The 26,614-nt window shown below is 41.9% G+C and overlaps 1 protein-coding gene and 1 long non-coding RNA gene across 4 annotated transcripts in view; one reads left to right on the forward strand and one right to left on the reverse strand.

Annotated features, from left to right (window-relative positions):
* LOC140909329 (uncharacterized) overlaps positions 1-26,614 on the reverse strand; it is a 119,102-nt gene that overhangs the window by 88,347 nt on the left and 4,141 nt on the right. For 2 of the 3 annotated variants that reach the window (XR_012158178.2, XR_012158180.2), the window contains exon 2: positions 14,142-14,249. This is a non-coding gene — a long non-coding RNA (uncharacterized LOC140909329). Of the gene's footprint in view, positions 1-14,141; positions 14,250-23,970; positions 24,084-24,462; positions 24,633-26,614 lie in introns of those variants that run through there. The other variant, XR_012158179.2, reaches the window with a different exon arrangement.
* The window catches only part of VIT (vitrin), a 63,885-nt gene continuing 41,660 nt past the window's right edge, over positions 4,390-26,614 (forward strand). The window contains exons 1-6 of the mRNA XM_073338364.1: positions 4,390-4,420; positions 8,520-8,585; positions 9,539-9,695; positions 12,439-12,572; positions 16,981-17,058; positions 24,592-24,672. Of these exons, the coding sequence (XP_073194465.1) occupies positions 4,390-4,420; positions 8,520-8,585; positions 9,539-9,695; positions 12,439-12,572; positions 16,981-17,058; positions 24,592-24,672 (547 nt within the window). The remainder of the gene's footprint in view (positions 4,421-8,519; positions 8,586-9,538; positions 9,696-12,438; positions 12,573-16,980; positions 17,059-24,591; positions 24,673-26,614) is intronic.

Here is a 26,614-nt window from a genome sequence, read left to right on the forward strand (position 1 = left end):
CACTGACTCCAGCATTTTATCAGACCAGACAATCAAGTCTTCTCAACACAACCCCCCCCCCCCCCCCAAATATAGGAGTTTGCCCATATGCCAACTTCAGCTTTTGCTAATAAAGGTTTATCGTTCCATACATATTCTAACTTTGCTAAAATACAAAATGATATCTAATCCTGACTGGACAAGCACCTATGGACACCCGCAACTCCCTGTGAATTCTGGCCTAAATTCCCACCAGTGGTTTTCAGTGCTTCAGTTTTTAAGTGCCCAACTTAAGATCACTTCTGAAAAATCAGAATGTTTGAGCCAAAGTCAGTGTCAACTTCTAAAAAAGTTTGGCTATAATAGCATTTAATGGTGAGCCAGCAGGGGATCAACAGGTACTTCTACTGGGACTAGATTGAAGGGATAGAATGACAAGTTCTGCTATGAGGGTAGGAAGAGCTATTGCCTTGGTATCTTGCTGTTGATGGATTTGGAAGGATTGATTTGGTGTTGGATCAAGATGTGACTGGGTTAAGAACTGATCTGGGGTTCTCTTAAGTCTCACCATTCTGGAACTCACTGTGATTTCTATTTCCTTTGACAGATTCACTGTAGAAGTATGAACAATATTCTGAATGGTTAGGAAGTGTACTATGCAGTGGCAGACTTAAGAGGCAGAGTGTGGTCAGCAACTGACCAGCATGAAGTCCAATGGTCACATGTCCTTAGGCTTTTTTTAAAAGATAAAATTCAAAAACCCACCCCCAATTAAACAGACATCACGACCTAAACAAAAATAGCATCCACCCAAACTGCGTCAGCTTGTGTATTTCCAGTTGTTGGAACCTCACACCACACTCACACTTTTCCTTGCCAAATTTGTTCTATGATGCTGTTGCTGTCCAGCTCCAAACTTGCTGTCTCATCTCTCTCAATCGCAAGGAGTGCAAGGACACTCAGCCATGTCTGTTATCATGTTGAATGCTTGTAGATTTTCCATGTCTTAAAGTGCTCATTGCACGTTCAGCACTAGCCACTCCAACTGGTATGGTCAGGAAGAGTTTCCATTTCCAGTAGATCATCATCAAGAGAGCTGGACACTGAAATTCAAATAGATCTGGACCCCAAGCGACAAAATGTACAGCGCTGTGTCCTTTGTAAAACCATACATCTTGAAAGACAGTCTCATGACCCAAGTCTAAAGAAATCTGAGTATTTGCATGTGATTTTAAGAAATCCTCCTTTGACTCTTCTAAAGTTTTATTTTGAAGTTGCCAGGGATGGAGGAAACCAGAGAGTAGATACCTCTTGAAATCTCTCTCACATCAAAATTTTAGTTCCCCAAATATATTGTCTAAGACCTTGAAATATTTCCTTCGATGGTTATCCTTGGCTTCTAATACAGAATCATTTACAAATTCATCATCCATGTCGCATACACATCTCTTAATGTAGCTTGATAGTTTGCGTTTTCAAAACCCACTGCTTCCCACCTGTTCCAAGATTCTTTTACAATTTCCTCATACTTTTCTTCAGACGTGAGTTTCCTGACTCATTCACTTTGCTCTCAAATGTCTAGAGGACCTGGAACATGTCAATTTTCTTTTACTGAAGGATTCCAGAGGCTGCAACCATGCTAACTAAGATCCTATGCCACCATAACAGATTGAGGTAGAACATCCAAGCCATCAAAGACAGGTTGCTTTATCAAAACAGGTATTGATACTATGACCTTTCGCAAACGGTACAGTTGCCACGTGACTGCACATGCTGTTTGCTCCTCCCCTGAACAGCATATTGTTCCAGTCACTGTTAACCATGTTGTTTTCCAAGTTTCCATATCCCCAAACAACAAAAATGTAACAGCATGCATAATCTGAAAGATATGAGTATGCTATGCCATTTGACATTCAAATCTTCATGTGGTGCATTTTTAATTCTATCAAATGAAGATGGAAAATGGCAGTTTGTAGAGGGGGAAAGGAAACTGTCCTTTTGGCCCATCACTTTCAATGGCTGGCAAGGACCAATCTGTAAAAGCATTCACAATTGCTCAAATGATAAAACTGAATCTTGAAAACAACTTTTATCAGATGGGAATATCAAATTTATTGCAGCAGGAAGACAGCTTTGGCCTGCTCCATTGTTGACCTGTTCATCTCCAGTGCCCTTGGTTTTGCGTCTTTCAAGTTCATTGATAGCATCTTTGGATATTTTTCTTTCTTTTCTTTTTTTGGTTGTCACATCATCTATGGGATCTTTGGCGTCATAGCTCATCTTCCACTGTGCTGGTTTCAAGCAAATTTCTCTGGAAATATATACTATAGGTGCAACTTCAGTGGACTGCACAAATTGTTTTCCTCACAAACCTTGACACAATAACAGATTCGTGCTTGCTGAATTGAGAGGCAGCTCTTGACTTTCTACTTCAGACTGCAGGAGTTGATTAGGAAGTTTACAAAACGATAGTTTCTGGTCTTTGGAGGCAGTTTGTAATAAATCTTTCTTTTCTTTTCTTCTAAAACTAGACTTGTATTTGATTGTTTTCATTTTCAGATATCTTCCAGTATGAGAATAACTAAGTTGGAAGTATAGGCCTAAATAAAGTATATTTTTGTGCTGCTTCATATATCCTACAGTTGTGAGGATAATCCTAAAAAAAGTTGAATATAAAAGAGATAGGCAGAACTAGATTGCGGCTGGCTGGGGAGAGTGCTGTGGGGCTGGGAAGAAGCCACAGCAGGTAGACACACATCTCTCAGTGTCCCACAGCAAGAGCAGGCTATGGAAACAAGCTACAATTGCCGACAGAAGTGCCTTCAGCACTGGAGCATGCCCAGTGGCTGTGACCGCTGCAGGATGGGTTAGGAAACTTCTACTGCCACCAGCCAGTGTTGGGCATGCTCAAATGCTGTAGGATTTTGTAAAGGCATTGCAGGAAAGGTAGGTGTAGGTCCCCTGGAACGCCTATAAAAGTGGAGGCTGATGGCCAGGGGCTGTGTTAGACACATGCAACCCCTGCAATTGCTTCAGCGCTGAGGCAGCCAGGAAGCCCCTTGCCAGGGTGACTGACTCAGTTACTTGGGAGGGTGGGGACCCAGAATCGAGTGGGGTCAGATGTTAATGGAATTTCTGGTGCAGCTGCTCAGAGTCCCATGCACTTGAAGGCTGAGGGCTGCTCAACCATACAACATATGACCAGTGGAGGTTGCTGCCATTATTTGTGGCGTAGTGGAACCTCTAGGAAGAAAAGTGTGCTGGTCCCTAGTGCCCACATTTGAATTTGCCCAGGGAGAGTGCCTCTAAAATGATGGCTCTACTATGAATTCTGATTGACGGGACCACCAATGGCAGACCATTTTGGTCAGAGGCCCCTCCTCCCTTCCCATTGTCTGGGCGAATTCAAATACTGACAGCAGGAACCAGCATGATGCCCTTCTTAGAGCCTGACTCCTGTTTGGAGGGGGAAAAAAACATTTCTTTTGCATTAATCAGATACCAATGGAATGATAATTATGAATGAAATATAATGCTCTAAGAATTTCAAGCTCCCTACAGCTTAGTGTATGGCCATATCTGGTGCCTTGCCCATCTGACTGGGAGCTTAAATTCACATTTTTTACTTTCAGTGGTACCGGTGTGCTCAGACTCTAATTATAGGATTCTCACATTTTACCACCATCAGCTGTTGTTCAATCTCAGGCCTAGGGGTTTTTATCTAGTGATAGAAATCTTCAAAAGTTCCTATGTGAGTATGATTTGCATAAGGCTCCAAAAGTTCAGATTCCTGTCCAAACTTCTCAAGTCTGCAAAGGTAGGATAAGAAATCTCTTAGGAAGAGACACTCCCGATTCGCACTGTGGTCAAAAACTAGAAATGAAAAACACTGCAGCACCTCAAAAAATCTGTCATGGATGTGCCGATTCATTCTATTAACACGTGAGTTTTTTTTCCTGTGAGCTCTCCAAAAGGGAAATAAATCAACATTTATGACTGCAAGAGTATGTCAGCTTCTGTCATGGCCTCCTTTGCTGCTGGCATCAGAAATAAGTATCTAGACTGAAATTCTGGCTGTATTGAAGTAAATGGCAAAACTCCCATTTACCTGAAAAGATTCCAGGAGTGAAATCCTGGCCCCATTCATCAAACTCAAATTAGTTTACTTGCTATAGCACTCTCTATTAGCATATTTCAAGTCTTTATTACGCATACCTCTTCCATAAGAAGAGGATTCAGGATGCTAGGACTTCGGAGGGCTAAGGGGTAGTGCGCAGAACTACCTCCTCATCCCCATCCCTCTCCCTCTCCTCGCCACCAGTATGCTACCTCTGAATGCAATGTGACAGTGTTATTTTGTTTTCTTTTCTAGTGCACTTTACTGAACCTGCTGATTTTGTTGTTCTTGCCATGAAGGCATCAATCATTGCAGCCTTCTTTGGTAAGTAAGTATAGACTACACAAATACACATACAAACATTGTCTAGGACTGGGTCAATGACTTTGGGAAAGCGTCCATGTCATATGAACAATGCAGATCTGAATGATGCAGACATTTTGGGTTCCATAGTGAAAGCCAGAAATGTTTGCTAAGAAAGGCACTCTCCTGGGGAAAGAGGTATCTGAGATCTGGACAAAATTACAACGTCATGGAAAAACTTTCAAAGATGACTGAAAGACCTGGAAGGGACACTTTCGTTCTCCAATCCAAGTCAATGGCTAGCGGCTTCCTGTGTTTATTTAGGTCTGCCACAGGTAGTTGGGCTCCCAGTAGAAGATGCAGGAGGACCTTGAGCAGCTATATTCAATCCTGGTTACCCCAGTTTCTTGATTTCCCCACCCAAAAAAATTACATTAATCACATGGACTGATCATTAGACTGCACATGGGCTGCAATAATTACAGTAGACTAGACGATTATGCCATGTCTAAATCTTAAAAGCCTCCTCCAAGGAAGAACAATGTGTATTTCATGCTGCGAAGATCTTCTTTTATGGGTTTTTTTTCCTGAGTCCAAAGAGGATGCAGGACCTTTCACATGATCAAGATGATATTCAGGGAAAAGGGCTGGAAATATACCTTGCTATCATGTTTAGGATGTTATGCAGGAGAGACCTGCTCCTTTAGAGAGCGCGTAGCAGCTCCAAGACCTTACACGAACAATCTGGGTTTGGCTGAATGGATCAAACATGATTTTTTTTTGGTGTGTTTTAGTTACAAGTTTCTCTTTAATAGAATCCGCCCATCATCTTGCCTAGCTGCATCCTCCATCACTAACTGTGGTACTCCATCACTAAGTGGGAACTGTCAAGGATGGTTGGATACTCCGGGTTAGCTATATTTTCCCCTTCATTTTAATCTGCTCAGTTCAGTCTGCCACAAGGCAAGAGACCAAGGGCTTGATTATTTTCTCTAGACCAAGGTCTGCCCTAATACTACATGTAACCCAGCTGAATTCACTGACATGACATGAGGGGTCAGTCAGGGCAGAATTTGGTCCTTTCTTTTTGATGGGTTCTATTTTTAAAAAATGGAAGAGCCTTTTGTCCCCAATTGTGCCTCCCATTGTCCCCACTGACAATTCCACTTCTCTCAAGTAACAGAGTTACCAAGCTTTGTTTGGAATGCCTGCCATTTGAAGTAAGTGGCTCTCATACTCAATTTACATAGTGTGGCATGGAGGCAGGGCACTGCTCCCTCCTTTGAACAAGTTCCAAGAGCTATTAAGTCCATGCACTTGCTGGAAGAAATCTGTAGCAATTTAGGGATGGGAAGGGAGGAATAAGATTGCTATGGCACACTCCAGTCAGGATTAAATTTAAACATATTATTATAGTGTCCGTTCACACAGCATGGGGAATTCTAATCCTCTCTAAAGTAGAAGAGGAGTTAAACTGAATGTTATGTATTAGGTTATTGAAGAAAGAGTGGAAAATGTTCTCACTGTCAGTGCGTAATGTGGAGTTCTGACTGCAGTGCCCAGAAAAGTGGGACAGTTCCTCTACAACTGGGAGCAGATTCTTCATCCCACATAAGCTAAATTCTGATGCAGTGGAGTGGGGGGAGGGAAGAGAATACTGCAGGGAGCTGGTTGCTGCTCCCTGATCTTCAGCCATCCAGCCCCATGTAAATTAAAGCTGGACATGCAGCCTCCTGAATCCATCCCTGAAATGAAAAGGATTAGACATGATCCACAGTCTAAGCAGATTTATACCCAACCCACAAGCAATATTACCTCCTCTGCAAGAACTTCTCAAAAGGGAAGGTACCTGATACAGAAGCAAAACACAAGATAAGCACCCACCAGAGAAGCAACCGTCCTTGACAGTTCCCACTTAGGGCAGTACCACAGTTAGTGATGGAAAATCCACCTAGGCAAGATGGTGGGTGGATTCTATCAAAGAGAAACTTGTAACTAAAACACACCAAAAAAAAATCATGTTTGATCCATTCAGCCAAACCCAGATTGTTTGTGTAAGGTCTTGGAGCCGCTACGCGTTCTCTAAAGGATCTATATGTACCTTAAATAAAAAAAACTAAGTGCAGATATCAAAGCCTATGGATTAGGGGACCTATTAGACGAAATTACTAAACATGCATTTCTAAACTCTACATACAGAAGACAGGTTTCAGAGTAACAGTCGTGTTAGTCTGTATTCGCAAAAAGAAAAGGAGTACTTGTGGCACCTTAGAGACTAACCAATTTATTTGAGCATGAGCTTTCATGAGCTACAGCTCACTTCATCGGATGAGTCTCAGGTAGCCCTGTGTAACAACAGGAGAGGTGTGGATTGCACAGAATTTGGAAATAAATATCTAGCTATATGCTCCCCTTCACTGTGAAATAAAGACAAAGGCAAAACTTCAACAGACCTGTGGAAAATGGGGAATGAGGCCACATGGAGGGGAAGGCTACATGTCATGCTACTCTTCATAATGTGCAGCTACATGCAATGAGCATCCTACAGTACATGACAAAATCTTCAAGTGGCTCCATGTAGCATAATTCCCATCTAAAGACTTGCAGTTTACAAAACAATGCACACTGTAAGTTACTGCTGTGCAGAGCAGCAGTTTATGTCCCTGCTAGCATCATGGTGACTCTTCCTGTCTACATGCACACAGTCACAGTGGGTTACCACTGACTGGATGAGGCATGAAGCACCACACTGCCATTGCTGGGGAAGGATGTGGATGAGAAGTTGCAACAAGTGTATGTCCAGCAATCCACTAAATATTTCTGTGGAGCCTTGGACTCAGTGTATTCAACAGATCGTGCCCCCCAGCCCAATCAGATCCACAGCACTGTCAGGTCTGCCCCAGGCAGGGGAGAAGAGCATGAATCTGTGCGTTTAAACACAGTCAAGGATCTTGAAAAGCACATTCAACTTCTGTGTATTTCTAGCCACAAAAGGCAAGGAACAAGGTCCTAAATCAGACTGTGAACAACTGCAAATACATATGGGACTCAGGAGGGTGAGCATGTTTGTGATCACTTTAGATAAGCTATTACCAGCAGGAGAGTAGGGTGGGAGGAGGTATTTTTTCATGCTTTGTGTGTATATAAAAAAATCTTCTACACTTTCCACAGTATGCATCCAATGAAGTGAGCTGTAGCTCACGAAAGCTTATGCTCAAATAAATTTGTTAGTCTCTAAGGTGCCACAAGTACTCCTTTTCTTTTTGCGAATACAGACTAACACGGCTGTTACTCTTAAACATGTTTCTAATGCAGGTTAATGCACAATATAGTACCTATAACAAGTCCAGAAAATTTAACATTTTTGTATGACCATTAATTAGCAGACAGCCCTATAATGGTAAGTGAGATCTACCTGTCACCACCATATAGTTAACTCCCACATTAAAAAAAAAAAAAGCATTGAAATAGTTAAACTATAAACCTCAGCCTCTGGTGATACATTAACTGTAGGAGAATAGTAATTGCCAAACCAAATCAGGTCAGTGGTCCATCTAGTCTAGCAGCCTGTCTCCATCCGAGCCCAATACCACCTGCTTGGGCACTAAAACTTTCATCTGTGCTGTGTTAAGGAATAACCTGCGTATAGGGGAAGTTTCTTCCTAGCCAACCCCTCCCTAATCCCTCAGTTAATTGTTGGTTTGTGCAGCCATAAGGCATGAGGTTTTCTATCCCTAACGTTATTTAGTCTATTTTATATACTAGTGGGTGCTCTCATTACTCATGAAAATGTCTAATCCTTTCTTGAGCCTGTTAAGCTCTTGGACTCAATTGCATCTTTTGGTAGTGAATTCCTGCAAGTTAATTATGTATTGTGTGAAAATGTAAGTGTTCCAACAGCCAGTCAATCTCTACTTCCCTACAAACAAACAAACACACACCACTGAAATATATCTTTTCAAACAGAATTCTACTTGTTTCTGGAAAAATGTTAATTTCATTTTTTAAAACAGGTTGATTAATAATAAATCTGAGCTGCAGAAAATCCAGGCACAGAAGCATGTGCTGAAAGATGCTGGCAGTTGCCTGTTTACCTGACATTGTATTTTCTTTGTCTTAGCTTTGTTTCTGACTTGTACATATGCAACTAAAGAAGCTACAAAGAAGAACAAAAAGGCTAAACTATGTAAGTAGTCTTAGCAGCATGCCTAATTGCTTCAAACAGGAATGTCCAGAAAAACAAACAAACGGAGTGAAGCTATGGCTATCTTCCATCAACTCCTTGGCGCTTCTGTTAGGAACCATCAGGAAGATACAACAATACACAGCCCCTTTGTGTAAAACATATGCATCACATAATGAAATGTATATATCAAGTGAAATATATCTAATACAGCATATGGCATACTACATATAAATAAATACTCAGATACCATAGTGAAGAGCCTGGTACAAAAGCCTAGGTAAGAGACATAAATATGTTGAAATACACACACTGGAAGGTGAAACCTGTGCATCTTAACCATTGGAAGGGGACAAGGACTTCTAGCTATAGGACTTCTAGCTACAGTCCCAAAAGGACTTTTCTGTGCATTCAGTTTTGCTGCATTGGGTGAAATTCAAGCCTGCCACTAGGTTGTATAATCTAATTGGTGAAGATAAAACAGAGCTTAAGTTTATATTTATATCCCTTGTTTGCTGTGCATAGCAGTCAAACATTTTTAATGGTTTACGGCAAGATCATAGCATTTTGCCACAGCCTTGCCTTGGCGGGTGAAACAGAACCATATTACCACAAGGGGAACACTGGCAGGCATTCTGCCTCAGGGATGCATACAACTCCCAGATCTCTCTTCTGCCCCTTTCCCCCATTGTATGACCACAATCTATCCCATAGTGATTAGAATCTTTTAGATTACACTGGAGATTTCCTTGAGGGTCAGAAATGGCCATTGACTTCCTCAATCCATCTTTTGTTACAACCTTACCCTTGTCATGTATTTATGATGTTACTTGCAAACACCTCTTGTGCCCTGAAGGCATTCACCCATATGCTTAAAGAGGACACTGTTGTGAGTTACATGGTTACAGAACTATTGGAGTATTAAATCTAACTTTTCAGTTTTTTTGCATTCACAGATGTACCTGAGATAGACTGCGATATCAAAGCAGGGAAGATAATCAATCCAGAATTCATTGCAAAATGTCCACCGGGATGTCAAGACATAAAATACCGTGTTTATGGCACCGACATTTATGCTTCTTTTTCCAGTGTGTGCGGTGCTGCTATTCACAGGTCAGCAGCTTTAAACTACTGAGACACTGCAATACAGAATTATAATTCCAGTGTAGGGGGTCATTGGCTTTGCCCTAAACCCTGCCTGGTCTTTGCAGATTGGATTGTAGGCCACAATTCTTATAAAAAAAGAGTATAAGAGAGAGACAGTATTTGATGTGACGGGTCCAATCTGAGAGCGCTTGGCACCCAAAACGTCTACTGAAATCATTTGTTGTTCCCAGCTCTGCCACTGGCCTGCGGGGTGACCTTGAGCAAGGCACTTCACCTCTGTGCCTGTTTCCCCATCTCTAAAGTAGGAATAATGACACTTTGTTGCAGGGGGATTTGAGATCTACTGATGAAAAGCGCTGTAAGATCTACATGTTAGTTATTACTGAGTGTGCTCAGCACCTTACAGGAGGTGCTCAGACTTTTCCAGATCACTCATTTATGGATAGCAAATGACTGTTGTCGCACTATTTTATACCATCACACGTGTTCATGGTGTCACATAAATAATAATCTCACTAATAATATGTAGGCACCATAGGTTATCATGTCTCTTGGTAGGACTCTTTTTAGTGATCCAGTTTAAGCTAGAAAAAGACCCTGAAAACATCCATTGAAAGCATCTGCTACAAACCAGGGGCACAGGTAGCCTCCCGGATCAATGGGTACACTATACATAATTGCCAAGGGGGCTCCAACCACCTGAAGCATGACCCTCTACCCCAGCACCACAATCCTAATCCCAACCCAGTGTGGAAGGGAGGGCTGCGGGAGTAGTAGTGGGACGGGAGAGCAAGTCCACCCACTCTCATCCTGTAGTGGTAGCTCCTGTCCCATGGGCTGGGCTCAGCTCCACAAATTGTGACCGGGCGCTCAGGTTCAGCCCAGCTGCTCATGACTCCCGCTCCCCGTTTCCCCTCCTCACCAGGCTGGGAGGAATGTACATTTGGCTGTTTTTGCACTCTGGGGTACAACTGAACCCAACCCACACTAAAGCCATCCATGCTCCAAATACTGAGTGACATAAACATGGCACAGAAAAAACAGAATTGGTGAAAAGGTACTTTACAAACTGCCACACCAAACTGCAAGCAATTCACTGGTGGAGTATAACGTAAACTGAGAGAGACACACTGTGTGGATAAAAATCCTATGCATCTCTTTATTGTACCAGCTAGCTTTTATGTATATAGACCACTGCCATCTGCTGGCTGAAGTCATCTGCATTCAGGTGTTTGTTATTGAATTGTCAAGTGACTAGCTTACAAAAAACAAATTCTTCCTTCAAAATACTTGTGTACAATTCCCATTGACTAAAATGGGAATTGTGCATGAATATCTAGGGGCAGACAGGTTTGAATTGTTTTTGACACAAACACAACATAGGTTTCAGAGTAACAGCCGTGTTAGTCTGTATTCGCAAAAAGAAAAGGAGTACTTGTGGCACCTTAGAGACTAACCAATTTATTTGAGCATGAGCTTTCGTGAGCTACAGCTCACTTCATCGGATTCCACGGTATGCATCCGATGAAGTGAGCTGTAGCTCACAAAAGCTCATGCTCAAATAAATTGGTTAGTCTCTAAGGTGCCACAAGTACTCCTTTTCTTTTTGCAAACACAACATACTGATCGAGAATGTAGTTTCTCCTGTTGCTTAAGTGGTAGAGGCCTATATTTTTGGAGCAGAAGGTCTCAGTTTTCTCTAGGTGCCATTTGTGTTTGGATTTGTTGACTATTCTGAAGTGTGTATGAAAGCTGTGAGTTTCCTTTCCTTCTATTGCCAGCAACAACTGAAATTATTCAAAGAGAATTGTAAAGCTCTAAGTTACTTTTCACCATTTTATGTTTCTCATTCCACTTAGCTTACACACTATAACTAGACTTCTCTGTTTACAGTAGCAGTCCCTTCTTGGTTTTCAAACCAATGCTTCAGTGTCTGGGTTGCAGAAGCTGACACGTCTTACACATTAGGATTCATATAATGTCATCACACATGGTAAACACTTTGTAGCATTCAGCACACACACAAGCTGCCATGTTTTCCACTGATTTTAGTGGTGTTTCTTTTGATTTACATCAGGGTGAGATCAGAATCAGGCACAACCAGATACAGGTGATACATGACTGATTTCTTTCGAACAGGGAAAATTCTAAGTTCTGTGAAATAAAGGGGGAAATTACCCTCCTATTTGTCAAAATTTAGTTTAGATTCTTGGGCCCTGAATCTCGTCCTACTTACATATCCATAAATCACAACTCTCAGAGTTAATGTACGTACCATGGTATAAAGGCAGTGAGATCTGACTCAAGCTCTAGAGTCCAGAATGTTAGAAGTTTTATGCTAAATCCTGCCTGACTTAAAAATCCAACTGGAGTCAACACGGTTGCACAAAGTAACTCAGGAAAGAGTTCTGCCCTTTTTTTCCTATAATTCTAGGGCTGGTACTTCAGGAGCCAGGGACATGTCTGACCGGCAGTGCCGGTTCAGAACAATGCCATCAGACACAATTAACTTCAGCCACATACTGACAATTGAGTCAGGTTAAAATACAAGACCCCTACGACAGCTGTAAGTGCACAAACACTTCTTAGCCGCAGACTTCTTCAAGTGGCACCAAGGACTGTTGTAACCTCAACCATGTCATTTAAAATGAGAGAGAACACTTTCCTAACTCTTGTATAGTTGAACATTTTCTAAGTTTTTCTGCCTCATTTCTGATATCATTTAACACTTCCCGACCCCCTTTTGTAGTGGTACTATTGACAACTCAGGAGGGAAGATCCTTGTTCAGAAAGTTGCTGGACAATCTGGTTACAGAGGGAGCTTCTCCAGTGGAATCCGATCCTTGTCCCTACCACGCTGGAGGGAGTCCTTCATTGTTTCAGGTACTACCCTCCTTCCTCCCACAAAAAAAAAAAAAATCTACAGAGCTAATTCAGTTATTATGTTATACTACCACACTTCAAAGTGACAGGTACTCTATGCAAAGGACCTGGCCAGTTGAATGCATGACCAAAGCCCCATCACCCTGTTGTGTTGTTAAAAGCCCATCCAAATAAATGGTCACTCAGAGTAGACTGTATACCTTCATAATTTGATACCTCTGCTTTCTTACATGCTTTGATGTGCAGTGAAATAGATAACTGTGTTGACACAAAGTATCATCTGGGGCATCTGAGTTAGCACCCATTTAAATAGATGGGGTGGTTCACATCTCAGAGCTATTGTCTGCCTGAATTTGCAGAGAGCCTGAAACATCTGTTTCAGTTAAACTCACTCCATGCTTTGAAGCTTTTCTTCTTAACCATAAACAGCAAAAAACATTTTGTTGCAGTTATTGGCCACAGCAGGCAGTGCCAAGGCTCTTTATTAAAAGAAATACATATCCTAATTAAAAAAGATTACCAGTCCCATATCTCAAACCGTATTCAGTGAATGCTCTTCAAGTGACTCTGATGAGGCAGCATCCTGTCTTAAGTGACCATTTCAGCGTATCCTAAATGTATTAATTACAGTTCTGCTCCACCTCTAGGTAGCAGCCGATTTGTGTTGGTCCATTAAATTCTTTCCTAAGTCAGATTTTGTTGTCCTGAATTCCTCCCCACCTCCATACCAACACTCTACAACAACTTACACTAACTTAGGGCTTGTCTTTCCACCCCTCTGGGCACATGCTACACTGTAAATTGTAGAATGCTCTGAAGTGTTACGCTCTCACTGCCCCATGTAGATCCTACTGACACACTCCAATCTAAAAGGTTCCTAGTGCACGTTGATGTAGTCCTGTTTCAAACAGAACCACATTAACATACACTAGGAATCTGTGAGAGCATGACACTTCAGAGCGCTCTACTGTTTACAGTGTGACACGTGCCCCAGAGGGGTGTAAAGACAAGCCCTGAGAGTCCCAGGACAAATTCAGAGGTGATGTGTAAATTAAGTCCCCTTACACTCACCTCTACCAATGCACAGAGAAGTCTAAGTTAGTACAGGAGGTGCTAACTTACGTTGTTTTATGTTGCTTCTGTATTAAACCTCCTGTCACATAGGCGTGCGATGGTGTGCACATTTCCACTGCTTGGCTAAGACAAGTAACCAGCTACTATTAGTTAACTACGAGTATTTCAGGCATACCTTGTGGAAAGATCAACACAGCACAAATGTATGAACAGCCATTCCCGAGAAATTCAAGTGAAGAAATATTTTTTCCTGTGAACAGCAAATAAGGGGTAGGAATATGATCAAACTGAGCTGTCATTTGGAATTTGAATGAATGTTTGTGGATGCTCTTTTTGCGGCTTTCTAACAGCCCAGCCCTGGCTCACATTTTAGGAGGATTTACTTTGGATAGTTGGGAATTTCTGGTCATGGCCGAATTGCCTCTGGTACTTGCTTTCTTCTAACAACCAGCAAATTCTAACTTTGGGCTGTAAAGGGAAAATAGGATTTCTTACCTGAATTGCTGCTCAGCTTCTACCCAGTGAGCTTTGGAGTCTCTCACAACAACACCTTCTGGTTACATTAACTCCATGGAACAGAGGGTGCAGAAGAAAGTTACAAACCTACGTAACAGAGATGAGAAGACTAGGTTCAACCCAGACTGGGTACACATAGGAATGATAACATTCAAATACCTGGAATGAGGCCCCCAACCTGCCTGTGCTTAATTGTACGCACTGTGAGTAGCCTTTCTGAAATCAGAGTTTAAGGCCAGATGGGACTACATCACAAGCCACTAAACTCCACTCAGTTACCTCTGCGTTGAATCCAATAACCTGGTTGGACTAAAGTATTACTGCAGTTCAGAGATTAAACTATAGCATGCCATGGGCAGAGAATAGGAGGGACTGAGGTACACCAATGCCCGAGGCCCCTGCAATGGCAGGGAATTGATTGGGAGAGTCAATGGGAGTAATCATAGTAGCTCATGCAGAAAGAGAGTTGTATTTAAAGGGAAGGGAGTCCTTACTGGGCCTTCTGAAACATGTGGTTTTCTTTGTGAGGAATTTAAAGGCTAAAAGATGGAGACCCATAACTCTTCATCTAGTTCTGCTTTAGTTGGCCTGTGGTTGGATGCAGACAAACCCCACTGGCAAAAAAAAGTTTACATTTGTTTACAATTGTGAATTATTAATTATAAGAAAAGAGATGCATAAAGACTAGAAATACAAAACACCAGAAAAGCCAGCTGAGGCATCTGACTCCAAGACAACTTTGACACCCGAGCTGAGAAATTGTCTATACACCAGCCAAGTTAGTTGTCAGCATATCAAGAGCATACCTGGTATTGTATGGTGAAAGCGTGCTGACAGTTTGTTCCCAGATAGGAAACTTACCAGTTTAAATATCACAAACTATTGGGGTGAATAAGCATCTATACAAGAGACTGCAGAAGAGGAACAGTTAAGGGACCTGGCCTGTGAAGTGGTGTGACACAGGAGGAGTGGGGAACAAGCACAAGGCCTGGTCATCAGGATTGAAGTGGTGAGCAGACTAGGAGGTATGCAAATAGATTCGTATTCATTTTCAAGCTCCAAAATGTCTTGGCACTCATGTGAATGACTCCATTCAGGTTAATGGGAGTTTTGTGGCTACTAGGTAAAGAAAAGAGAGTCCCAAATGTCTGAGTGTGCTAGTGACAAGTAAGTGGTGAGAGGATGGGGAAAATTTCACCTATGCACCTATTTTTCAAACATCCATATGTTCAACAATACTCAGGTTTTCAACCCATCTTTAACAGCAACCCCATCTTTTAACGCATATTATGGTTATACAAACTCCGACAGATTTTGTGGCAGCTTTCTTGTCAGTGTAAGAGCAGCACGATTGCCAGACCAAGAATCAGCTCTCCATTTAGAGCAGCTCCCACGGATGCATGGAACACACATGGGACACAAACAGTTCTTTACCAAAGACGCCAGAGCTCACCGAGTAGCCAGCCACACTGAGCAATTTAGCGTTAGCTGCACATTTGCAGACATTATTTAAATTACAAATCAGATGTAGCATCAGATATTAAGACAAGAGCTGACTTTCACACCAGTTGTACATCAGTCTAACTTCCTCAACTTCAGTGAAGCGACTTCTGACTTATGGCAGTGTAAGTGAGCGCTGAAACTGACCCTCGCATCTTGCCATGTTTAGAAAGGGAACTTAAGCAAATTCACTTCATCATCTGGTGATTTTATTGGTTACAACAGCTCAGGCTTTCAAAGGAAATGGAATAAAGGGGCTGGAGTTGCTACGAAGAGATTGAACTGGGGAACAAAGGCAATGCTTCTCTGACTCAACTATTGTCCTTACATGAACTATAGATTCACCTATCCTTACACCGGCATAAACCCCAGCAGGGGCCCCTGGTTGTAGAAAATCCACTAGGGGATGAGGCTCTGGCAGAACAAGACTGCCACACAACTCAAAAAGTAAAGGCTGGCACCATCTGACGTGAGATGTTGCCTTGGTGATGCTGATCCAGTGCCTCTCCTCAGTAGCACCTACTGGCAGAGCTCTTATGGAAGTTAACGCTTAAGCAGAAACACCCCCTGTCATCCACACTGGTACATCACCTCTATGGCACAGTTGCAGGAGAAGGGGAGACAATTACTGTAGCTGGGGTAGGGAAATGCAATTCACATCCTTCTGTGCCAACTTTTCTGAATCTGGCCTATAGTATAGAGTGTCCTCTGGCTTCTCTAGTACTGTGAACGCAACAGCAGTAAAGCTACTACTGAAGAGAAGTCCTCATAGCCACCTGTGTCAATAGAAATGCCATGTGGTGTGGCACTAGAAAGGTCTGTGGTTTAGAGCATGACTGAACTATGCCTCATTTTCAAGGGAAGGTACCCTCATTTTAGATCCAGATATAACTACCATATGTCCCAGCACACACATGGGATTCTCACTGTTATTATTGTAAATGACACATTAGAAATGATATATCATGAAACAGAGGTTTAAAAAAAAGTCATGTCATTAAAGAAAGGGATCCCATGTCATTCATTTAGAGCTTCTTGCATTAGTACTTCACTTGTTCCCCTTATTTAGATATTGACGTGTTTAGTGAAATGATTTTTGGACATTATCATGGAATCAAGGAGAACTGAGGGAATTAGGGGGTTCATTACATTTGATGCAAATTTTGCCCTACGAGAACTTGAAATTCTTTGGATGTCAGTTTGTCATGTGGGTTATATTTTAGAATTAAACTGAGCTATTTACAGGACTGTTTTCCATTTCATTAAAAGGCTCCTAGGCCGTACAGTTCTGAATCTGATATATTCTTTTCTTTTGCAGAAGGCAAACCAAAGAAAGGTGTGACATACCCATCAACTCTTGAATATTCTTCCTCAAAAAGCTCACCTGCTAAAGCAGGCAAGTAATTACAGTTGATGTTCCGTCATATTTTATACATATGTTCCATATATATATGTATGTATGTATATTACATGAGGGCATGGTATAAGGTTTTTATTGGTATGAGTCAGAAATAATGCATCATCACTTGGTATTAACTCCCAAATTGGTGTTAATACTTTATACAAAACCATCACATGCTCTTCTCTAATATATGTGGCAACAATGCCAGAATTCTAGAACATTGTTATTTATTGCTATCTTTCCCCACAGACCTCTTTCCCCCAGTGTTGTTTCTTGCTTTAAGTCAAAGAATATGATTCTGTACCACTTGCATGAATGAGTTTTGGATTCCACCTGTGGTTAGGGGGTATATATTTCCCTTTTTGTCTGATGATATTTACTCATCCCTCTTTGGGTGATCAACTGCATGGATAATAATACATAAAAACCACAATAAGTATGTCAACTGACAACAGCCCCAGTCCTTTCAAAGAACTGCCAGCCTAGTGCAGTAATGGGCACCTTCCCTATGGACACCTTTCTAACCTGCACTCTATTCTACGTCCCTGGTATAAAATCAGTTGAAATCAATGGACAGCCTCCCATCAACTTCAATGAGCTTTGGATCGGGTCTTATACCAGTTAATCTCTGGTATATTGACTATTGTTAATATCTTTGTCACTAAAATGCAGTAGATATCTGCATCAGTGTAATGCACATAGGAGCCACTGGGGTTGTAATAGAGGGCAGATCTATTGTTGATAAGCATATAAAAACAGTACTGAATGGCCCCAGCCCTAATCAGACATCCTATTTGGCCATCACATGTGATTGACTGTGTGAGATGATGCCCTGGGTATACCCCTACCACTTTCTTATAGTGCGATGCACTTTTCTGTTAGTGATTCACAGCCTGCCAGTGTGATTTCTGAACCTTGATGAGGTTACCCACTACTATTTAGCAGTGCTACCATGTGGCTATTTTGTGGCTTCTCAATGAGTTCACGTGTTTATCGACATGTGGATTCTGGACACGCTCATGCTGGACAAATGTTTGTCGCTACTAACGTTACCCAATTGCACATTATTGCATGAAAGTAAAATATGGGGGTTGTTATCCTCAAAGTCATGGGCTGGTTTTTTTTGCACAATTACATAGTGACACTTGCATATTCTAGTTGCTTGTATTGCAAATATATAGCTCAAAATCCACGCACTTTGTTCTCAGCACATGTTCACAGCACAAAAATAAGACTTTGTTTCTATCATTTCATAGACTACCAGAGTTGGAAGAGACCTCAGGAGGTCATCTAGTCCAACTGCCTGCTTTTTATTGGATCAATGAAGTGGTCCTAGTTACAGAAATCTCACGGCACATGTACAAATTTAACACAAGTGACTCGTAGCCTAAATTTTAAGCTGTATTAAGGACCGGTTAGTTTACCCCTGGAACATTTTCAGCAGAGACTTTGCACCTACAAAGTGAGTTACATTCGCAAATCTAAGTATTTTCACCTCTCAGTGACTGACTTGCATTCATAGTCAAATATTTACAGGTGCAAGTGTTCAGGTTTGTGCCTGCAATTCAAACAGGCCAACCAAAAAAGAAAGAAAGCACAACCTTCCCAGGCATATATTATATGGGGACAAATCACACCCATGGAAGTGAGACCATGCTTTTGAAAATTTGTCTCCTTCCAGGAAAAGGAAAAGAAAACCAAAAGACTTACCCCAAATACACCCACTTATTGAGCCTCCTACCACAGCTGGGAACACCAGGGCAGGTGCCACCACAGCCATGGGATAGGACTTTAAAGCCTCAATGGACTGCAATCAGTCTAACTCAAAATACTATTTCTGCGATTGGTGCTCTGATCACATCTCAGACCAGAAATTAATCCGAGGAAGCCTCATCCAACCACTTCTCAATTACACGTACAATATGTGAGTGGCCTCGGCCATCAGCAAACCATGGATGGCAGAAAATGTATTGGCCATTGGTCTTCCATTAAACAGCATGAACTGGAAAAGATCCTGGCAAGTGATGTTGTGTGCTGTTGAGAGGAAAACTCCAAGATGACCAAAGGGATTAATAACAATTCCTGTATCAAACCCAGTCTTTGATTAATCTTCTGACATGTTTCTCCTCAGCCCAATTCCACATGAACCAGAGAGCCCTGACCCCTCCCCTCCCCAAAGAGCACTCTTCCCACCAGACATCCATGTTCCCAGCCAAACTGTGCCTATCAAAGGAGCACAGCTTGGCCATTGATTTGTCACATTAGGGTTTCTGTAAAGGATACAGGATCCATCTTCTAACAGAAGGTTACCTCTTCCTTATTCATAGATTCATAGATATTTAGGTCAGAAGGGACCATTATGATCATCTAGTCTGACCTCCTGCACAATGCAGGCCACAGAATTTCACCCACCACTCCTAAAAAAGACCTCACACCTATATCTGTGCTATTGAAGTCCTCAAGGAGCAGAGAATCCTCCAGCAAGTGACCCGTGCCCCATGCTACAGAGGAAGGCGAAAAACCTCCAGGGCCTTCCAATCTGCCCTGGAGGAAAATTCCTTCCCGACCCCAAATATGGCGATCAGCTAAACCCTGAGCATATGGGCAAGATTCATCAGCCAGATACTACAGAAAATTCTTTCCCCGGTAACTTGGATCTTACCCCATCTAAAAACCCATCACAGGCCATTGGGCCTATTTACCATGAATATTTAATTACCAAAACCATGTTATCCCATCATACCATCTCCTCCATAAACTTATCGAGTTTAATCTTAAAGCAAGATAGATCTTTTGCCCCCACTACTTCCCTCGGAAGGCCATTCCAAAACTTCACTCCTCTGATGGTTAGAAACCTTCGTCTAATTTCTAATCTAAATTTCCTAGTGGCCAGTTTATATCCATTTGTTCTTGTGTCCACATTGGTACTGAGTTTAAATAATTCCTCTCCCTCTCTGGTATTTATCCCTCTGATATATTTATAGAGAGCAATCATATCTCCCCTCAACCTTCTTTTAGTTAGGCTAAACAAGCCAAGCTCCCTGAGTCTCCTTTCATAAGACAAGTTTTCCATTCCTCGGATCATCCTAGTAGCCCTTCTCTGTACCTGTTCCAGTTTGAATTCATCCTTCTTAAACATGGGAGACCAGAACTGCACACAGTATTCCAGGTGAGGTCTCACCAGTGCCTTATATAACGGTACTAAAACCTCCTTATCCCTACTGGAAATACCTCTCCTGATGCATCCCAAGACGACATTAGCTTTTTTCACAGCCATATCACATTGGCAGCTCATAGTCATCCTATGATCAACCAATACCCCAAGGTCCTTTTCCTCCTCCGTTACTTCTAGTTGATGCGTCCCTAGCTTATAACTAAAATTCTTGTTATTAATCCCTAAATGCATGACCTTACACTTCTCACTATTAAATTTCATCCTATTCCTATTACTCCAGTTTACAAGGTCATCCAGATCCTCCTGTAGGGTATCCCTGTCCTTCTCTAAATTAGCAATACCTCCCAGCTTTGTATCATCTGCAAACTTTATTAGCACACTCCCACTTTTTGTGCCCAGGTCAGTAATAAAAAGATTAAATAAGATTGGTCCCAAAACTGATCCTTGAGGAACTCCACTGGTAACCTCCCTCCAACTTGACAGTTCACCTTTCAGTAGGACCCGTTGTAGTCTCCCCTTTAACCAATTCCCTATCCACCTTTCAATTTTCCTATTGATGCCCATCTTATCCAATTTAACTAATAATTCCCCATGTGGCACAGTATCAAACGCCTTACTAAAATCTAAGTAAATTAGATCCACTGCGTTTCCTTTATCTAAAAAATCTGTTACTCTCTCAAAGAAGGAGATCAGGTTGGTTTGGCACGATCTACCTTTTGTAAAACCATGTTGTATTTTGTCCCATTTACCATTGACTTCAATGTCCTTAACTACCTTCTCCTTCAAAAATTTTTCCAAGACCTTGCATACTACAGATGTCAAACTAACAGGCCTATAATTACTTGGATCACTTTTTTTCCCTTTCTTAAAAATAGGAACTATGTTAGCAATTCTCCAATCATACGGTACAACCCCTGAGTTTACAGATTCATTAAAAATTCTTGCTAATGGGCTTGCAATTTCTTGTGCCAATTCTTTTAATATTCTTGGATGAAGATTATCTGGGCCCCCCGATTTAGTCCCATTAAGCTGTTTGAGTTTCGCTTCTACCTCAGATATGGTGATGTCTACCTCCATATCCTCATTCCCATTTATCATGCTACCATTATCCCTAAGATCCTCTTTAGTCTTATTAAAGACTGAGGCAAAGTATTTGTTTAGATATTGGGCCATGCCTAGATTATCCTTGACCTCCACTCCATCCTCAGTTTTTAGCGGTCCCACTTCTTTCTTTGTTTTCTTCCTATTTATATGACTATAGAACCTTTTACTATTGGTTTTAATTCCCTTTGCAAGGTCCAACTCTACTTGACTTTTAGCCTGTCTCACTTTATCCCTACATATTCTGACCTCAATAAGGTAGCTTTCCTTACTGATCCCTCCCTTCTTCCACTCCCTATATGCTTTCTGCTTTTTCTTAATTACCTCTCTAAGATGCTTGCTCATCCAGCTTGGTCTACAACTCCTGCCTATGAATTTTTTCCCCTTTCTTGGGATGCAGGCTTCCGATAGCTTCTGCAGCTTTAATTTAAAATAATCCCAGGCCTCCTCTACCTTTAAACCCATAAATTCTTCAGTCCAATCCACTTCCCTAACTAATTTCCTTAATTTTTGAAAGTCAGCCCTTTTGAAATCAAAAACCCTAGTTGCAGATTTATTTTTGTTAATCCTTCCATTCAATTTGAACTGAATTAGCTCATGATCACTTGAGCCAAGATTATCCCCTACAACCATTTCCTCTATGAGGTCCTCATTACTCACCAAGACCAAATCTAAAATGGCATCCCCTCTAGTCGGTTCAGCAACTACTTGCTGAAGGAATCCATCAGCTATCACATCTAGGAAAATCTGAGCCCTATTATTATTACTAGCACTCGTCCTCCAGTCTATATCTGGGAAGTTAAAGTCTCCCATGATCACACAGTTTCCATTAGTATTTACTTTATTAAAAACATTAAAAAGGGCTCTATCCATATCCAAATTAGATCCCGGCGGTCTATAGCACACCCCAAGCACTATCCCAGGGGAGGCTCTAATAGTTTTCTTCCCCAATTTAATTGTTGCCCAGACAGACTCAGTCATATCCATTTCATCGCTTCTTATTTCTTTACATTCTATCTCATCATTGATATACAGTGCTACTCCACCACCTTTACTTTTATTTCGGTCTTTCCTAAACAGCACATACCCTTCAATACCTGTAGCCCAGTCATGACTACTATTCCACCAGGTCTCTGTTATACCTATAATATCTGGTTTCACTTCCTGCACCAGTAACTCTAGTTCCTCCATTTTGTTACCTAGGCTCCTTGCATTAGTGTACAAACATCTTAATTTTTGCTGAGAAGTGCCAGTTTTACTCCAATTTAAGACATTACAGCCACTTTACATGACTAGAAAATTGAACTCATTATCTCCAGCTGCTACTGGTTGGCTACCAGATAGTCAAAACACCCTCTTCACACATGGTTGTCTACCATTGTCCCAATGGCCCTAGAGACTCACGACACCTGATATATTCTCTTTTTGCTTTTTAATGCAACTGGCAGTGGCAGCGTCCCACCCCAAACCTGTGCAGAGCAATAAATGTCTCCCAAGTTGTAACTACTCACAGTTGGTACAAACAGACAACAGCTGCTGGTTTAAAAAAGAATCCAAATTAATGTGGAAGTTATAACTCTAGGGTCAGCTCTAAAATAAGACAGCACTGATGAAAAACAGAGAGAAAACTAAACACCAAAACCTCCAGTAGTCGCTCTGACTCATCAAAGCCCTTCAGCATGTGCTGAATTAAGTCAATCAGATCTATATACATGCTGAAGGGCTTTGCTGAATCAGGGTATTGGACAACCCTTCCATACTTGGGGTTAACGAAATTTAGGATGGAATGACCTGTGACTGCATTTTAATTAATGACTGAAATATAACATACAAACTAGTACTAACCAGCAACTCTACACACATTAAAGCTTTGGTCCTACTTTAAGTGGATGCAACTACTCATACGATCAAAGGCAAGCACATTCAAAAGTGTTTGCAGGAGCACGGTTTAAATGACTTTCAATAGCAATCAGGAGTCAGAAAAATCCCTTGCAGTTTGTGATCTTTCTGAGGGCATCAAGTTACTTGGAAGCAGAATCAACATAATGGTTTGTAAATTATCTGAATTTTGCTGTATTATTAGCCAAACCTCACATTTTTTGGTTCAGTTCAAAAGTCCTAGTGAAGCCCATAGGAGTTTTGTCAGAGTAAACGACTGCAGAATTTGGTGGGATAAGACTTGCGTCAAGGAAGTAATAGTGTACTCCTTTTCCAAAGTATACCATAGTCTAGAGCAGTGGTTCTCAACCAGGGGTACACAGAGGTCTTTCAGGGGTTACATCAACTCATCTAGATCAGTGTTTCGCAATGTGGGGGCTGTGAGCATCAGGGGGACACAAGCGCAGGGCTGGAGTTAGGGAGTGGCAAGCAGGGCAAATGCCTGGAGCCCCACACCACAGTGGGCCCCACAAAGCGAAGTTACATGCCTCAGCCCTGGGCAGCAGGGCTCGGGCTTCAGATTCCTGAAAAGGATATAGTAGTCTGGAAAGGTTGAGAACCACTGGTCTAGAGATACTAATTTATTTGTCCCTAGACAATCTAGTGATTGAGGCTCAGTAAATGGGAGAAACAAAATGGTTTTCTTTCTCCGAATGCTACATTTTGAAAGGTGCTTGTGTAGAGGCACTCACCTCTCGAGTGCCTCTTCGCTGTGGGTGCAGTTGCACAGTCCTTTGCTCACCCCGTTGCCTCCTGCAGGCTGCCAGCTGACCTTGTTGGGTCTTCACTGTCTTGGACACAAAGTCTACATGGAAGAGTCTAATTAATAAACCGTCTATTTGCTAGGGTCTTCAGCCCCAGTTCTGGGCCCTTCAAATTCAGCTGTTTTTTCAACCTCCCAAACAAGCTCCAGCCCTTGTTGGGGGTTTGACCTGTGGCCAGCCAGGGAGCACAGGCCTACCCACAACCAACAGGTCACCCCTCAAGGTACTTTGGCCAGAGAGGAGCCCCCCCTCTGGTCCAAGCCAGGAACTGATCTGCTAAGGACAGATTTCTCCGTCTATCTGGACCAGCATGACCCTGATTGGCTGTTAATAGCCCCTCAAGCCTTTGGAAGACCAGGTCTATAGTTTCCAAAATGGCCACTCCAGAAAGTCCTCTCTAGACAAATTCGGAAGACCCACCTTCTTTGTTATTTTCCTCTCAGCTTGCTGCTTCTTGGGGCAGGGTGTAGTAGAGCAGCTAGACCCCCCAGCAGACAGCTTCATAGGCCAAACACACCCCTTCATAGTGCTTTATTTTCTTTCATACAGAACCTAAAAAGTCGGCACAAGATATAAAGGCTACCAAGAATACAGACATCTCTAATGCATCAGAAAAATCACCTGAACAAGGTATGGGCTGTGGATCACAGCAAATCCTTAGACATGAATTAGCCCTTCAGTCTAAAAAGTCTGCAGTGGGTTACAAAAAGTAATTTGAATTTGTAATGTATACCAGTCTACCTCTCCTGCAGCCTCTATTCTGGATTCGCATAGCAAGAGAATGAGCCTCTGCTTCTGCAAACCATCACCAAAGAGCATGCCAAGATAAGGGAGGAGAGGGGAATGAGGATGCAAGGGCACCATCACAACCTAAGCTTTGCATGTAACATGGTATTGCTCTACTGCAGTGCAATATTAAGGCCTTCACTGTGGCTTTCAGCCACTCCTTTGCACTGGCAGGAGGTGGGCAGGAGCATTAGTGGCTGAACAGCGATTCTCAGAAGTACTGTAGCTCAGGTAGGCATAATGCTTCCAGGTCCACTGGATACGAACTCACAGCAGTGTCCACCACTACCCTCTTGCAGGGTGCAATGTGTTCTCCCCTTGGCCTGCACAGCAGGACAGACAGACCCATGTTTCCATCATCAGCACAGTCCTTCCTCGTCCCCACAGGGGTTTCTAATATTGTTGCCATCTTCAGATTTCCCTGGTTCTTGCATGCTGTGGGTACAAAGATCAAGAATATGCCTTTTCCCTGGCACCTGGGTACAAATGGCCCAATATCTAAACAAATACTTTGCCTCAGTCTTTAATAAGACTAAAGAGGATCTTAGGGATAATGGTAGCATGATAAATGGGAATGAGGATATGGAGGTAGACATCACCATATCTGAGGTAGAAGCGAAACTCAAACAGCTTAATGGGACTAAATCGGGGGGCCCAGATAATCTTCATCCAAGAATATTAAAAGAATTGGCACAAGAAATTGCAAGCCCATTAGCAAGAATTTTTAATGAATCTGTAAACTCAGGGGTTGTACCGTATGATTGGAGAATTGCTAACATAGTTCCTATTTTTAAGAAAGGGAAAAAAAGTGATCCAAGTAATTATAGGCCTGTTAGTTTGACATCTGTAGTATGCAAGGTCTTGGAAAAATTTTTGAAGGAGAAGGTAGTTAAGGACATTGAAGTCAATGGTAAATGGGACAAAATACAACATGGTTTTACAAAAGGTAGATCGTGCCAAACCAACCTGATCTCCTTCTTTGAGAGAGTAACAGATTTTTTAGATAAAGGAAACGCAGTGGATCTAATTTACTTAGATTTTAGTAAGGCGTTTGATACTGTGCCACATGGGGAATTATTAGTTAAATTGGATAAGATGGGCATCAATAGGAAAATTGAAAGGTGGATAGGGAATTGGTTAAAGGGGAGACTACAACGGGTCCTACTGAAAGGTGAACTGTCAAGTTGGAGGGAGGTTACCAGTGGAGTTCCTCAAGGATCAGTTTTGGGACCAATCTTATTTAATCTTTTTATTACTGACCTGGGCACAAAAAGTGGGAGTGTGCTAATAAAGTTTGCAGATGATACAAAGCTGGGAGGTATTGCTAATTTAGAGAAGGACAGGGATACCCTACAGGAGGATCTGGATGACCTTGTAAACTGGAGTAATAGGAATAGGATGAAATTTAATAGTGAGAAGTGTAAGGTCATGCATTTAGGGATTAATAACAAGAATTTTAGTTATAAGCTAGGGACGCATCAACTAGAAGTAACGGAGGAGGAAAAGGACCTTGGAGTATTGGTTGATCATAGGATGACTATGAGCTGCCAATGTGATATGGCTGTGAAAAAAGCTAATGTCGTCTTGGGATGCATCAGGAGAGGTATTTCCAGTAGGGATAAGGAGGTTTTAGTACCGTTATATAAGGCACTGGTGAGACCTCGCCTGGAATACTGTGTGCAGTTCTGGTCTCCCATGTTTAAGAAGGATGAATTCAAACTGGAACAGGTACAGAGAAGGGCTACTAGGATGATCCGAGGAATGGAAAACTTGTCTTATGAAAGGA

The sequence above is a fragment of the Lepidochelys kempii genome, chromosome 3 (assembly GCF_965140285.1).
Source record: "Lepidochelys kempii isolate rLepKem1 chromosome 3, rLepKem1.hap1, whole genome shotgun sequence".
Lineage (NCBI taxonomy): Eukaryota > Metazoa > Chordata > Testudines > Cheloniidae > Lepidochelys > Lepidochelys kempii.